The 17,049-nt window shown below is 41.1% G+C and overlaps 1 protein-coding gene and 1 long non-coding RNA gene across 8 annotated transcripts in view; one reads left to right on the top strand and one right to left on the bottom strand.

Annotated features, from left to right (window-relative positions):
* The window catches only part of LOC111251641 (uncharacterized), a 76,433-nt gene that overhangs the window by 14,830 nt on the left and 44,554 nt on the right, over positions 1–17,049 (bottom strand). Inside the window, exons 6-7 of one of the 2 annotated variants that reach the window (XR_015319353.1) lie at positions 11,682–11,914; positions 9,988–10,726 (exon numbers count right to left, since the gene is read on the bottom strand). The exons of the other annotated variant lie outside the window; for it this stretch is intronic. This is a non-coding gene — a long non-coding RNA (uncharacterized LOC111251641). Of the gene's footprint in view, positions 1–9,987; positions 10,727–11,681; positions 11,915–17,049 lie in introns of those variants that run through there. 2 annotated transcript variants of the gene reach the window in all.
* The window catches only part of LOC111251600 (uncharacterized), an 85,231-nt gene that overhangs the window by 57,374 nt on the left and 10,808 nt on the right, over positions 1–17,049 (top strand). For 2 of the 6 annotated variants that reach the window (XM_022808305.2, XM_022808314.2), the window contains exon 1: positions 3,070–4,140. The exons of 3 other annotated variants lie outside the window; for them this stretch is intronic. Coding sequence is in view for 1 of the 3 variants with exons in the window: in XM_022808295.2 (XP_022664030.1) it covers positions 4,089–4,140 (52 nt within the window). In the remaining 2 variants the exon portion in view is untranslated. Of the gene's footprint in view, positions 1–3,068; positions 4,141–17,049 lie in introns of those variants that run through there. One more of the 6 variants, XM_022808295.2, reaches the window with a different exon arrangement.

The raw sequence follows: 17,049 nt of genomic DNA, 5'->3' as shown, positions 1-17,049 counted from the left end.
TTCCTTAAACGGCAATAGTAGGGACGACAAGATATGCGCTATTCGACAAGTAGGATTAAACTAGCATCGTTACATACATGTCAAGTAAGGCAGTTACGAGAAATACTTTTATAAAGCTTCTAGTTTTTCGAGAGTAGCATTCAGCGCAGGTAGGTTTGTGTTCATTAACTCAACTGCCAAACCTTAAACCTATAGTAAACACTATAGTACATTTTATACGCTTAGCAAGAACCTTTTCGACCTGACAATCGCATGAGAATAATTGCCGCTGAGCAAACTAAGACCAGCTTTGAATCAGTAATTTTAAATCTGACCCAGTCAAAAAAACTACAATAAAATTGAATGATTATCATTTTTACGACGAACCAGTTTATAGCTCTAGGCTGACGTTGCGTTAACAAACCTACAAATGTGATGATAGTTCGGTGCCGAACCACTCATTGTCTGTTTCATCAATTTCCTTTGCGGTATCAAGCGGATACCGAATGTACGACCTATAACATAAATACTGGTACTTATATGTCAAAGCTTGATGCATGTACAGCTAAGACGTCACATGTACGACATGGGACATCAAACGTACGCCTTGCTACGCGTGTATATAGCACACTAAGCCGGGCGCGATGTTTTGCTATTATTATTATTGACATCACTTCGCAAACGGTAGTCAGATTCCGAATCACGGCTCTTATCGAAAAAGTATTAATATAAACACTATTTTGGCAAAGAGATGCTGAAACCATCTGGCCAAGCAATGGCTGGCTGCTTCTTATAGTGACCTTTTTCCTACGTCCTTCCGACAACCAACCCCTTTAACCGTGGCTGGCTGTAGCGTTGACTCAATTGGCTATATTGAACAAACTCTTTTGTTCTCTCGTTTCTGTCTTCAGCACTTTCGCACAGCAGTCTGTCGCTTAACCCATTTTAAACAATGGATCTTTGCACTGCAATAAAAATAGTAAGTACAACAACAGCAGCAGCAGCAGCAGCAAAAACGTCTCCTGCAGGATCAAGACTAAGGCAGACAATCACTTCGTTTTGTTTGCCCTATACTCTCTTCAACATCGTTCATGTTTGTCCTGCAGTTTGACAACGGCAATCCCCACCACTGAACGGCTTTTTTTCATCGACTTCTTCTTCTGAAAGTCTGGCATAACGAGGGCCGCTGTCGATGGCACTAGTCGGAAACGCGATAGACCAATTCGACATTAGACTGAACTTCCTGCAACTTAACCGATTCGCAACACGCATTACAAGGCATGCCGATATCGGTCGGTTCGCCGGCCGGCCTATGACTGGCTGGCCAGGGCCTAGGCTGCCCACCATTTGATCTACTATGCGAAAAGTACATAGCCCTTTCGCTTGTTGCCTTTTTGCTTGTGTCTTATGTGTATCTTGGCGTGTCCTTGTTCCAGCAAATGTTGTGGTTGTTGTCATACAAGAGGATCGAGGTTGAGCGCTGAAAGAAAGCTCCTACAAGAGTAGCAAGGGTAAGGAACAGGAGCTATTGGACATCATCCCGTAGCTGGTACGTTTGTCATCATTCTTGTCAACAGTTGGCGATACTTTGAGCATGGAAGCCTGCAGAGTCAGGTGCTTGGTCCTTTGCTAGATGCCAGCCTGGCTAACCTGCTAACTAGATATTTGTCGGTACAGGAGCGTCACCGGACCGCGCTGCCGCGGCGTAGCCTAACAGAAAACAGCTGCTGTCAGCAAAGACAGGCGATTATCCGGAGATCGAAGCGCCTGTAAGTGACAAGCTCATGTATAAAGCAGTAAAAGGACTGCGAGCTGTACTCGATCGGCCTCTTCTATTTCACAGCGTTGTTGCTATGCGTTTGCTGAAAGAAGTGATGAAGAAGGGGGGGGGGGGAGAATGAGCGAGGGACCGAGGGGCGTATGTTCATACGCGCATTTTCTTTCTCTTTGAGTTGCTCATTGTGGGTGCAATGAGCTGCATCTACGATTTAGTAGAGATGCGGATACTATGTGCAATAGGCGTAGATTTCCACAACATCTTAAGGGGCTAACAGTGTTTATATAAAAGAGGCTTTATGTAAATGCCACATATATACATAATGATGTGGTTGGCTAACATGAGGGAAAGGTGCGCCTTTCTTAAACGCACCCGGTACTAACTTTCTGGAACTATCTTTAGGTGATGCGAATGACTGAGCACTATCAGAGATATGCCTTTGATACTGGATTTTATTTTGAATGAGAACCTTGTCCTTTGAAGATAATGGATAATTTAGATCTGCAATAACAACCCAGAAACTATGGATAGGTATAGTATAACTATGTATTCTTCTTTCGTATTTTTCTGCAGTTCGCTTCCTACAAGTTCTCGTTTATCTTTTGTATACGAAACTGCATCTGTAAAGAAAAAAAATATGTGCTGAGAGATCTGGTTGCCTGCCACCCTGTAGGCTATTCCCGTATGTGCCTCACGGGTATTTCGCTCCCCCGCGAACTCGGTTTCAGTAACCCCACATTCTCATTCCACGTAACGACCGAGCCATCAAACTATGTGGAGTAGATAAACGGTCTGAAAACTGTGACAACAGTACCGCTTTGCGGGATCAGCCTAAGTGTAGCTAACAACATACGTATGTTGCTTATTTCCTGTTCCTTTTTGTAAACCGACCATGGATCGCATAGACGGTAAACGAACATCGCTTTGCATGGCAGTGTACAGTTCGTGTTCTATGGTTGTACCTATCGTATTCCAAAGGCTCTGTTCTGTCTAGCAGCCTATCCGCTTGCCTATCGGCGCACTAAACCTCACGCTTCTTTTGCAGAAAAGTTGTTGAGACAGACTCGGCTGTCCGTTACTTTTCTGACAAGCAGAGTTGGGCAAGCTTGGCCATCGCTTGCCACTGTTACTGCGACGTTCTGTTCTTCTCGTGGCCCGCTCTCATTGCAAGGCCAGCCAAGAGACCTGTTTCCTCTGGAGAAACAAGATCCGAAGCGGCGAGGTCGATCCATTGCTGGAGAGGGCAACCGTCGGATGTTGAAAGAAGGGAGAGGGTCGACGTGTGCGGCCTACGAGTAGAGGCAGGTCTTCCGCTCGGCCGGTAGGCTCGCGCGGTGCAGGACGCTACGATCAGAGAGTGTACGACAGCGAAACAGCGTGTGCGCACTCTGCGAGATCCGTAACTGGTGGGAGTCACCAAGAGTCAGTAGCAAAAGTACGGGAACGGAAAAGTTAAACCGCGCAGGCCTCAGACATGCCCTTGCTGCAAGAAGCCTCTGTACGACAACAATGCTATTATTATAGCGGTCGTGGCGCGTCGAGCACGTATGAGAGAAAGCGGCACGCTGTCGCTAGACTTTGATGATACCCCCACGAGATTCAGCAGCAGGGCGCGGCTACCCGGTTGTCCAGTATTGTGTTTGCGATTGTCAACATAATCGCACTTGTTGTTGTCGCTCCCGTCAACGTCGTTGTCGTTGGCGCATTTGTCGTTTGCGGCTTTGATGTTATCGTTGTTTTTGTTGTCGTTGTGCTTCAGACCGTAGCGTAAGCATCAGCAGCAGCAACGTGGCCAATTGGCCTGCGCTTTTTTGGAGTAGCGACGCCGATGGTGAAGGATAGATTTGGAGCGGCATGAAGCGAACCGCTCCTACTGAACTACCGCATGCACTGTGAAAAGTGAGAGGGTGAGTTGCGCCCATTACCGTGTCCTTACCTGGCAGAGTGACTGTAAATTATGGCACAGCTGACAACAGCAAAGGCAATATCAGTAACGTAATAGAGGCCTAGATCTGCAGGGACATCCTGAGTGGCAGTGTGTGTAGCGTATTGGGTGCTCCTATGCAGGTGAAATCGTCGTATAGGACAACACGTATAGGACGTCAGAAGATAGAATTTTATTCATTGTTTGTCGTACTTTTGAGATATTACTCGCGGAAGGATTAAACATACATGGCAAAGTAGTGACGATACACGAAACGTCAATTAAAATGTGGGTAATGTGATATGTGAAATGGAGAGAAAAGGCTAAAAAGTCGTGTACTGGCATTGTTGTGTAGAAACTAGGAAACGTTTTCCTAGTTTTCAACGGGAACGAACCAGTTTGTAGGAAATGCCTTTGATGTTTTTGCTGACACTTGCGACGCTTAGTAGGCCTGGACAAGGTAAAAAGCACGCCTCTATATATACACACACACACACATATATAGACATGTTACGAACATTTTGTATGGTAAGGTAGTAAGAGTATTGTATAAGAGAAAAAGTGTTGACAGTCTCTTAAGCCAGGTGACTTCAAAATTACGTATTTAAGATAATATGAGTTCTTTAAGGTAAGTAATGAAAGCCGAGATTCGGCAGTAGTAGTAGTAGTAGTAGTTTGTTGCAATACATTTATTGAACGTCTATGGTTTAAAGCATCTTGAAGATGATGAAATTTCTATAAGATCGATGTAAAGGATGCTCTTTTAGGTGGTCGATCGAAAATGTTGATGACGTTATTACGAATGTTGAGCAAGACTGACACGTGGGTAACCATGATACCGCTTAGGAACTGGACACGTAGTACCACACAGCTTTCAACAAAAAGGAGTTCGATATTTAGGTGCCACACGAATTGATGGACAGATAATTACTCGATCGTATTTCAATTTGTATCACAGTAATTTTACTTCAAGGTATAAAAACTATTCGCATTACTTTTGGCCTAACAGAGTTGATACTATCTCGACAACACTGTACATATACATTGGAAAACACACAATGGACCGTATTACATTGTGGTTAGATGATATAATTCAGAATCGATTTTATAGACTTCATGAAATCACTGTACAAACCACCGGACAGCGACAACTGAACGAAAAGTACACATTGAAAACAAGGCAGACGAATCAAAGCTAGATTGGCGGGTAATTTATTGTCAACGTTTTGCTTCACTCGCCCTGTACTTTGCACATTTATCTATAATGAAGGCATCTCAACACGGAGCCGCTCGCTGTTACAGCCGAGTTTGAGCTCGAGTGCTGTTGATAAAAAGTGAGCAGGCACCATCTATTCGGGACAGCTCACAGGCCACAACTCAATGATTGCCTAATCGGTGTATGTGACGACTTTTGGCCTGAGCCTATAACTAGCAAAAAGGTAGAGAACATCGTTGCAACCCTCCCAATCCGACGCCGTTCAACAATGACGATACTGCGTACATATTTTTGTTTACGACTTTTCGTGTAGACTGGCTGCCGCTGTATTTTATAATATATTAAACAGTTCTGCCGAAAAAGTAGTTGCATTAGGAGACAAACGCCAAAGCAGACCTCTCTGTGAGCTTTTCCAAAATATATATCAAAATGTTTAGCTAAGACAAGTTTTTCTGCCACGTCACACACTGTTTGTCCCTTTATCCTTTAAAATGTCCATTGCTGAAGAGAACTAGTTATAAAAAAATTCTTCCATTGACAATTGGGCCGGCAAAATAAAAAGTGGGCAAAAAAAACTTTGTCTAGTTAATTTTTATATGAAGGGATTTCTCAAGATGAATGGCCGAACGTTTGAAGAACACTGCAATGATAGGAAACGGCCTTTACTTCTTCACCACTTATATATGAAAGCAAAATATGATTTCGACAATGTTTAGCCAACAGGCGAGTTACACAAGCATAAAAAATTTTTATAACAAGAAACATGGAAAGAAATGGCTTGCAGCGAATGTAATGAACAAAAAAACTGAAGGGATTTGATAAAGATATATATACATGCGAAAAGATTGCTACTAAAGGTAAACATTCGTCTCTTCTCACCAGAAGTAATACTGATTATACAACTAAAAACATACACAGTAAAAAAATAAATATAGAAAATTATTTGAGCTTTAATCGAATTTCTGGTGTTTTATTTGAGAGGTATGGAAAAAAGGGGTGGTTATAACGCGATGAAAGCTAATTCCAGATCTCTGTACCGTCATCTCATCTAAAGAGAGGCTTTCCGGACCACGTCGACGGAAAGAGCGAACCCTATTTGAGGTATAAGCCTAATTAGACTCCGGTAGCTTGCGGTATGCGGTGCCTAGGTAATTCCTCCGCCGCATCATCATCATCAACGCAGCGGTGGTCGTACCTTAGACAGGACCTTTGATACATCATGATGTAGGCCTTCCATGTATTACTGCGGCAAATAGGAACTTAGAGCACTGCCTTTGCTATTTATCGCTACTGGAAAAGTCAAGTTCCTCTACAATACCAAAATAAAGGCTGGTCCGTAACCATAAGCGAAATCAGGTGGAAAAATATATTCAAAGTTCTTCTAAGTTCCGAAGTTTATCTCAATATTTCCACCTGTTATAAAGCGATGTAATTTTATAAAATTGATGATTATTTTAAGCAGTTAACTAGCATAGTTTTTAGGTCAGTATTGATTAACAGTTGCACTAGTTGTGACCGTAAAAGTGCACAGAGCTGTGTTCTCTTCATAGATGCAGGAAGGATCTGTATCGTGTCGCATTGCTATGGTGAGCCCCTTATTCGAAGCCAGCCTTTATCCAACGTCTTCACAACCACTTTAACATCACAACGATGTTGAACAAATCATCGCAACATCACAACGGCCGTCTGTTATTGCCAAATAGCATGTCGATACGTACGTATCTTGTCGATAAGCGATACGTAACCATCTTAACTTTATGGTTGAGCATCTTTACAATAACTCGTTGTGACGCCCACACAACAAAATCCCTTTCTACGTGCTAAAATATCCATTAAGCTCTGAATGGCTTTCAGCTTTCAATTCGGACTCTAAATAATGGGTTTATCTGATACAAGCATAACGCTTTTCCATAGCTTCATCAAACTGTGCACACAAACCCAAAATCACCCAAGCGAATCTGATAGCAGCAGAACATCAAGCGTAAAGTTAACGGTACGATACGCTGAAGTAAGCACTAGCTTTAACGATTATTATAAAAAGAATGCGGGATCTTATCATAGTAATTTATTTGACAATACGTTTTGATGAAGTTATGTTACCTATAATTTATGTTTTGACCCAAATGCTAAATTATCTTACCTTAATGAAAGACTCTCTCTAAATTAAATCACTGATTTAATTGATATCCAGTTGGGCATGAAGAACCCTGATTAATTCAACATTTATGAACAATGACCGATCGCTGTTGTGAATGTTAATTAGATTTGTGGTTAATACGGACGTACACGTCAGGCTTGCTGGGACTTAAGGTCATCCCCTTAGTCCAATTGAACTGGTCGCTTATGTGTTCCGGCCATGCAACACATTCATTACTCTTTATGGGTCCAGGATCTAGATCAATACTGTGAAGGTCTCTGGCAGGTCAGTAAAATGTCTGCTGAGCGCACGTTAACAAAAGTTGCGGCTCGATCAACATTTTTATTGTAGCTTGATAGATATATATGGCTGAGAAATAATTTTTTCCGAATAAAACAGTCAGTTTTCAGGTTTTTTTTGAAAGGCCCCAGCAAGCAAAATGATTCCGTTTAGTTTCCGACTCTTCAGTAGTTTAATCCGCTTCTATCTCATAAAATGTCTATACAAATAAATCATAGTAGCTGCCAATCTTTGCGTTTCGTCTGTTCTATTCTGCTAATTGAATGGATGGAGTGATACGTCCTTCACTTTTATTTCGTTGAACTTGAAGCAATGGACATCATCTTACCGCTGAACGAATCCGCAAGCGATAAAATTATGCAAACACACTGCTACGATAGAACAACAAACTTCATTGCAAACTTCTGCCACGATCAGTTATATGAGCTGGGATCATTATTCACGGGCATTAGGGCACCTGTCGTATCGAACTTGGCTTCGAAAGACAAACTCTACAAGTTCAGATAAAGTCACCATTAATTTCTTTAAACAGTTGCTGATAATTCCTAAATTGATTTGTGAAATAAGAGCCCAATTGTTTGAAATAGTTAGAAACTACTTGTGTCGGAATGGACTCCACCACTTAAAACCGGCTACGGCCTTTTAGCTACAAACAGCCAGCTTCAACAAATCGCTGCTTCCACCGAGCGAAGGAAAGCTGTGAACTAGTCGAGCTTGTGGCATTGTGCCTAGGCAGCATGCTGATCGACGATTAGCGGCTGTGTTCGAATGAAACGCTGAGTACGGATTCCATAACGGATAATGAAGTTACCAAGATGATGTAACCTTAGAATATCAGAGAGCTATGCCAGCGTATGTATACTGGCCACGGATCAATCAAAACATCTAGACGCTGGGTCACATGTGCAACATCAAATAATTCGATCCAGCTTGGGTTACGGTCGTGGCGAACCTGCTCTAATCCGTGAAAACAAGTCAGAATAATTCGTAGCTGGTCATAGGCGATACATTTGCTAAGACAAGGGGTCAAGCGCCTCATCGTCGGCTACGATGTTCTTTACTATTCACAGTATCTTGGGCAGTTGGTCATCATCTCTGGGATCTAACTCACGTCAGAGGGATCTTTGGTTTCGCCTGCGATGAGGCCATCGATTTGGGTCGCTCATTGCCGTCCGACGTTCAATGTAACGGCCAAGCGTAGCGGTTAGCAAGTCCAGCGACGAAGATAACTGGGTGCCCTCTTGATGTTCTTGGAGAGCAGTCTTAACAACCCGCCCGACGTTGTTGGTAAATAAACGCCAGAAGAGCTGTTGCTCGGTTGGCCCACATAGACAGTGCTGGGCCTACGTAGGCCGAGCAAAAGGTTGCAAGACGACCTCGAATAGATGCCGGCAATCACTATGTACACGGTTCAGGCCGACGAATTGAAATGTATCCATCACGCCAGCCACTGCCAGTACTGAGTGCGAATAGACCTGTACGAGGTTTTGCTGGAAGCATGGGGTTTCTTTGTCCTAGTTTTCATCTATTTCGCCACAAATTTCATTTCCAGTTGATAGTGGACACACCTCGCGCCATCGACATGGAGACGATGTTTGAGTCGCATCCGACACACCCGTTAACGGTTTGGGGTCGATCTCCGCAGAAGCTTCCGAGCGATAATCTTTTTTACCTTTACCTTCCCCTAATCTTGCATTACCTAATACCACTTTTCCCGTTTTGCCTGTATTGTTATGCTTGTAACAATGCAGCAACGTTCCCCGGCCAGCCGGTAGGCAGCTTCTCGATTTTGACGAACTTACTACAAAAAAAAGCGTTAAGGTTCAAAATGCAAAACCACTCCGCTCATTTTGTTCGACATGACGCGCGCAATTTTACGAGGACATTAACGAACTGCGTTAGTTGCATAAATTAGCTCTGAGATATAACGCTTCTTCGAAGTAGGCTTGCCCTCGTCTGTTCGTAGAATCACACTTTTATGACAGGTGAAAGAACTCGAGCGTTTATGTGAAGTCGGAAGCCGTCAGTAACATATCTTATTATACGGTTTTGCACTCTGTGCATTCATCTTATGAAAAAAAAGCGACTTCTCATGAAATAGCATGGTGTATCGCATTATACCGTTGTATCTAATCTGGGTCAGGGGTAACCGTATTGGATAGAAGTAAAACACAATAAGCCATATCACTGCCGTCGACTATCAATTACAGAAATCTTTTTAAAGTCTACATTCTATTAAGCTATGTCCGATAAAAAATTGATTAGCTGGGGCTAACACCTTGCCCATAGGCGGAATCGAGGAAATGTTCGCCGACAGCCAGGCTTTATGATGCATCATTTGAGTACATTGAGATAAAATGATGAAACTATGAAAATGACTGCAGGTTTCACCCTTAATATGAACATACGAGTACCTGATGTCTGTGCTACGATCGTCGAGATAAGCTATAATGAATCAATGTTGGTTTGCAATCTAGTACCAAGAGCGTCAGGTATCTGTAATTATAGAAAAAGTGATATCTATAGTCGCGAAGAATAAAGCGAGATCTTCAAAATGTAATAATTCTTCTCGTTGTGCTCTAATTATGAGGTTATCGCAGCTAATTATGAGGTTAATACGCAGTTAGCTTAGTAAATGACTCCGAAGAACGAAATTGTGTGTCACTGCCACGATTACATTGATATAGCGTTACATTGGGGTTTCTGTTAGATTACTAGACAGTCCGATGTGAGGATCTGACTCTTAACAGAAGGCCTACAAATGAAACAAAATAGTTAAATCATTTTGTACTATATTTAAGGAAGCTCATTCGTGTAATATTCCGGCGTTCGTTAGAAATACAACAATCCACATGGAAAGCCTCCAAGTGTTTTTGCAGTTGATTTCGCATAGATTCCACGGAATATACGTGCCCATACTTCAATGTCGAAAGAAGTGTTTGCAATACCGTACTTGACAAGTTGTACTATAATCTCCCCGGGCTTTTATCTGCTTGTGTAGTATATCATTTGTTTTTTTCTTTTAGCTATCACGTATAGCAAAAACTGTTAGGTTGTTCCAGGAAAATTTGGCGAACTTCTAACTTAAAATATTAACTTTAGATCTAGCATCTGGTAAATAGGCCAGTTTTTCGTGATAATTCTAACTCAAGTGAAAGTAGGTTTTCCCTGAATTGATTCCATGTCAGTTAGAAACGCGAACAGTGCATTACACGTAAAATTTTACGCAACTGCTATTAATAAAAAGAAACCTGCCCAAAGTATGCAGTCGTTATAGACGAGGCATGATTCAATTCCTACTGCCAGCCGGGGAGAGATCAGGTAAAAGAATGGCGTCGATCTGGAGAGAAATCATGTTCTATAGCAGTGCCGGACGTAGGGTGATAATGGTACCTGTAATAGACACACAACAGGAGCACCCGCTACTATGAGATGCTCGTCGAGAATGAAACAAATAACACATCTCGCTATCTCGAGTGCCTCAAGAGACTTATCTACGGCAATAGAAATAATATTGTCTGGTTACTTGATTACTTATTGCCATGCCTCAGTTACTCCTCGGATGGAACAGAACAGTATCCAACGTTAGTTTCAGCCTGCTTATACCTCCAACAAAGACCCGCCAGATTACCGGGTTACAGAAAAGACAACTGCTGAAGTGATACACCACACAACTGATTTACGCTGAGATACTACTATCGTAGCAGAAGTTGCATATGGGAACGCGAATGGAAGCTGCCAGAACGTTGGGATGAACGTGTAAAAAAATAATTTCTAACATATTTTCAAGATTCGCGAAATTGATTTATAGCATGTTCACATGAATGTGGCCTATTGTTTCCTTCCCTTCGAAATAATCTTACAGGCTTTGTGGGGTACTCACGCAAAACAACAAGTCGGGCAGGATATTATCATAGATAACAAAAACTAAAGCGTCACCGGCACTAGCGCTAAGCGTAAATAGCTCCAACAAAGAATAGTCGAACAGAAATTGTCTCTCTTACTTTTCCGTGCTATAGCACCATACACGATAATTTTATCGTAATGTCTCAGCTACTCGTTGGATGAAGCAAAACAATATCCACCGTTGGTTGGTGATCGCAAAAAATGACTTATATCAATTGCATTTAGCGTCTTTTCTTCTATCGTTCAATGTTTTCGTGTACCTCTCTACTAAACAAGCAAAAAAAAAAAACTAACGGCGTCATTGTGAAGTGAAATAAGACTTTTCCTCGTAACTTCGCACATACTATCAGATCCGACATTGTTTATGGATAGGCGCTTATAGTACAGTATATATATGATATTACGATAGCGTAACTGTAGTGGCAATGCTATTGGCATGTACCTCATGTCGGCCCGTTTACGGGCTTAATAGTTTCCACGCCAGAACATAGCCTTCGGCGCTGGCCTTGTAAGCATTGGTAATCCATGGATTCTACTAGTGTTTTTGTTGCCTGTCGAGAACAATACAAAACGTCTCGTTGGGTCCATTCGACGAATGTATGGGAGACGATGTCATACAAACGAGTAACGCGCGTCTGGAGTCTTATCCGTGAATATTTGTGAGGAGTTCGCTAGCTGAAAAAATTAGAGACTCGAGTTAATTTTTTTAAATCTTGTAGAAGCAATAGGTTTAATTCAGTTTTTTTCCTTAGGAAGTTGTCTTGGAAACGGTTGAATAGCAAAGGGCGCCTGGCGTACCGCCGTACAAATAAACTAATCCTGTACCCAAAAATAGCTTGATTTTAGACTGTCCGCCGCGTTCGGCGTATAAAGTTTGCGATTTTTATACCACTTTAGCCATCTGCCGCGCCGTATTGGATGATTAACTTGGCTTTAAAAGCTTAACCGCTAAAGCGGTTGTTGAAAAACTCCATAGAAAAGAGCAAATTTGCATTGGTCATAGAGATTTCGTTATCACATCGAAAAAAAAAAAGGAAACGTTTCTATAAATACTCAAGTATTAAGAGCAGATACAGTCTAGCCAAGGGCTGTGGTATCTATTTAACATTAGTTGATAGGAGTAAAGTTTGCTACCGCATGGTACAAGCATGTTCTTTAGGCATGAGACCTAGCTATTAGAACTGATGGCTCTAAATTAGCCGTACACAATTTAATAATACTTTGAATAACAGTACACTTGGACGCGTTACTCTTGTCCTACATAGAACGCTGTCGTTACTTGAGTTCTTCCCTTTCAACAGTATGTTAGAACATATCGCAAATATGTTACAGCCGAGTCTTCAGAACCGCTGACAGTTGATTCGTTCATTCGTGGGATTCCTTTGTACATATGGATTGCAATATGCGGAACACTGAACGATTTGATTCTGAACGGGTCGGCTATTATTTAGCGTCGCTTTGTGAGATCGAAGATAAGTGAGCAGGTCTCTAATTCAGTAGGTGTATATAAAGATGAGGATCCTTGAGGGTCCTTGTCAATATGACCGAGTCGTTTCGTCCGCGTCGTTTATAATGCTCCTTAGTAGCTTTGGACACGCGCACACGATCGGTCATATACATTATTGACCTTGAAAACTCTAGTTCTGCTAGAAAAGGGTTCTTTTTCGAACTTCCCGTCACCTGACTTTGATTCTTTATGTGCTCCTGCCTATAATATCTATGTGGGACCGTCCGGCACCACCGCAAGGAAATCGTAGACTTGTATTCAAACTCCAATGACCACGACGTCGGCCTTGAAAAGTTATTACTTCTCAGTTATTTAGCCAGACAGCTGGGATCATTCAGCTATTGTTATACGATGCAAATCCAACATTTGACGACTTATAGCAACGAACAAATAACTTTAAATCTACTTTCTAAGTATTTCAATCAAAAAAGTCGGCACAATTGCGATGTAGCTCAGCGTACCCGTTCTGCAGCTATCTGTAGTGACTTCATCTATTTCTGTCGCCGTCTTTGAGCAGTCAACTACCCAGCTTATTGTTTACGTAACTTTTACGCAAAACAGTTCCTCCGTTTAATGCACTTTCTTTTACTATTAGCCGCTTAATCAATGCAAGATACTTGGACAAATATAAGCGCGTGATCTTACGTTTGACCCGGTCGATTTGATACGTCTTCAATAACGAAACCCAGGTTTTGTTCTTTACAAAACCTCCCATAACGCATTTTGCCGCTATTAGCAGAAAAGAAAAAGCTCCTTTCATTGTTACCATTACGGCCGTTATTCATTAAATGCTATGCGAGATTTTATGACAAGTCCTAATCATGTTTGTGGTTGTACCGTAAGATGTATGTTCGACATTTAATTTCATTCGCATTTAAAACAAACAGAAAATACAGTGATTCGTATGATCCTTTGGTTCACAACGTATTCGGTACTGCAAATACCTTAGATCACGAATGACGTAACCCTTTGATTCTATGCCTTGACCGAACGAGAACGTCGATGACGAGACGACTACTTATCCATAACATCGTCCATTTGTTCAATTACCGCCTTGCATTGATTTCCTCGGCTGTGTCACTGTAGTAAAACTAGACGACCTAACCACGAGTAGTGGTCCTGTGTGCTCTCAAAAGAAAACTCACACAACAGCAATGATATGGGGGGTAGTTCGCGTGCTTCCCAGGCTGTCCTCCTTCTATGAAGTGCTTGTATTAACTGAATATTTTAGGAAATGGCTAGTTGAATTTTAATACGGCATTGTCGATCAATTACTTTGACCGAGATTGACTCTGTGCGTTTATTCGAAAACGTAATTTATACTTGTAGCAAAATTCTATCATACACATTCGTCTTATAGGCGTCTCATGCTTGGCTAGTAAGCGAAGCAAAAACTCTATAGTATCATACGTCACCGAAGGCTAAAAGTACCTCGTGCTGCATTTTGACGAGATATGCCTCTGCTCGTCGATCTGTTTTAAGTAAACGGAAAGCTAAGTTTTTTTTTCTAAAATATTTTTTACGACTCGCCCAAAAACATGGTGGTCGCAGTTTTTTAGTATATTGTATATAATAGATTAATTCTTTGATAAATTGAGTCAAGGCTTGATTTTGAATGTTTTCGAATGATACATTTATAGAGATATTACATTTTGTAATAAATATATTGGTTCAGCGCATATTCCAAGTATATTATAAAATAAAATTGCATCATACAGTGAACGTCTGTGCGATGCTGGCCAATTAAGGACAGTAAGAAGTAAACAGATCGACTCAGACACACTTTATAAAAGCAACTAACCCTATTTTTTTCTCTAATTAGCTGATGCGAAGGTAATAAACCGAGATTTGGTCGCACACAAAGTGTAACGAACTAATCGATGTTAGCGATAATCAAATGATAAGCTAGTAGAAGCCGGTATAGTTTCAGGTTGATCATCCACCCTTTGGACCTACAGGACCGTAAGACGGCTAAAGCATTTGAAGATTGGCAGCGTAAGAGGTGAACAACGCTGCCAAAATCACTGCTTGAAGCACCTAGTTAAAGGACAAATTATCTTGCAGATGTATCGCAGAATTTCTCTCCTCTCTTGGCGATTTTAGTGTCAAATAAGATTTCGTAATAACACGAATAAATAGAATGAATCAACGCGGTCTTATCTATTTGTATGCGATTTATTATATTACAGGGATTCTCGTGGCTCTCTCGTGATTTCTTAATAGTAAATCTAGCTAAAAACAAGTCCAAGCCTCTTCGATCTAAACCAAAGCTCTGAATTGAATTCGTATGCATTCCTTTAGCACTCGCAGCTATCCTCTTTAAGTAAGCCGCTTCTCAAAATCACTTTTTTTTTTCAAATATCGCATCAAGGCTTTGTCCCCACAAGGAGGCTACTCGTACTGGTCCTAGCACATTTATTTGGGGGTTCCCACAACGGATCGATAAAACGTCATGGCAGTAGTACAAGTAACTATTGACCTAAATAATTACTTATTTTCCTTAATTTCCTAATTTTGCTTGACTTCTTATGAAGTCGTATCAGTTCCTCTGTTCGACTAGGGTGGTTGCAGCCCCGTATCGTATATTCTATCCTAGATTTCATGTTAAAATTTGCCTATGATTTGCCCTCACAGCACCGTTCGAGTGCTTCACTGTGTTATTCCATTAGCCTGTTTAAGCAACTTCCTCACATTTTCTTTAGTCGTTCCGTCGGCTTGCTCTGGTAGTCCAGCTAGGTGAATTGTCATAATCCACTATCGTATCCTGACCATCCGAAACGGGTTTTCCATGTGCCCGTACTGATCATCCCGTGCTTGCACTGTGCACCAAAGTGTTGACGTTTGCGTCATCTCAAGATAAGATCGTAATGATAAAAAATCAGTATGGATATTAGACCGATCGAAAGGCCAATCCAGCAAATGATGTAAAAATCCTGATATTCTTTAGAAATTTTTTAATCGCATAACTGCGAATTATACGTACGTATGGTACGATTGTTTTCAAAGCTCAACGTTGTATCGATTGCACGTAGCAAAGAGGAAAGTTACTTCTTCAGTCTGATACTGTATAGCTAGCTAATTGGCAAGTATAATGTAATTTTATTACCACTCAATAATAATAATGGAGTTCATTGCATAAACATATTTTTTTCAAATATGCCCGTCATCAAACATAGAGCTCTCTCGTCAGCACAAACCCGCACGCAAAACATCACAAAAACCAATAAGGCCGTTTTCGTTAAACAACACACACACACACACACACACACACATATATTGTCGAAAAAGTATTGACCATTTTAGGCCACAGTTGAATCAAATGCGTTTAAAAATTTTACAGTAATGTCACTAAATGAAGTAAGTACCGATTTTGTCGAGGACCCTTCGCCATAGTCGCATCACTGTATAATTCCGACAAAATAAATTATGACAGACGATTTTTGCACGGAGCCATTGAACCATTTAACGAGTACCGACACCGAAATTGATAACATAAATTAAATACAATAAAATTGAAATGATTTAAATTTTTTTGTTGGACAGCATGTGGTCCGATGTTGTCACGGTCGCCTTCTCTGCTTACCAGTTTCGGTCACTGTTTTTTTCACTAATTCGATGTAATCTTATCGGCTATCGGCTGACGTTAGTAATCTAAATCATTAAACAGATAGCATAGCCACCTCTAGCGTCAGTCTCGACTTGATACATTCAACTACTTTTCATTCATTTACAATTTAAGTTACATGTAATTAATTTTTCACCGTCCGTGACAAACTGCTTTCAGGATAGCCCGTGTGCGCTGTGTTTCTGCAGAGTTTCGCCGCTAGAAACTTTAGGTTGCATACAAACACTGAGTTTTCTGTTGAAATTGTTCAAAAACGTTAAGAAAATTAATTTTCTTTCGTATTCAAGACACTCGATTTGTCACTTTTAATAGAAGCATTCAGATCAATTCAGTCGGGTCTCGGCTTTCAGGTGACACCAATGCCGATTCGGTCCGAGTCATATCGCCTAAAAGAGTTGATCTTTGGAGCCACCTCCCTAGAAGAACGGTCAATACCTGTTTGACGACCTTATATATATATATATATATGAAACTCGTACTTGTTTAACATATATTATATTCGTAGCACATAATTAATGTTGAGATCGTATGAAGTGCAGGTTTGGTAGGCCGATATTGTCGAACAAAAAGTAATGGTGCATTTTATTTATAGACTAAAAATTAATTACTCTATTATTAGCGATCTCCGTCTCAAACGACTGCCGATGACTTCAAGATTCTTCCTCTTCCTCAGTGATG

This window comes from Varroa destructor, unplaced genomic scaffold, assembly GCF_002443255.2.
Source record: "Varroa destructor unplaced genomic scaffold, Vdes_3.0 BEIS01000001.1, whole genome shotgun sequence".
NCBI lineage: Eukaryota > Metazoa > Arthropoda > Arachnida > Mesostigmata > Varroidae > Varroa > Varroa destructor.
The sequence above is the reverse complement of the archived record's forward strand: the minus strand, read 5'-3'. Positions and strand labels throughout refer to the sequence as shown.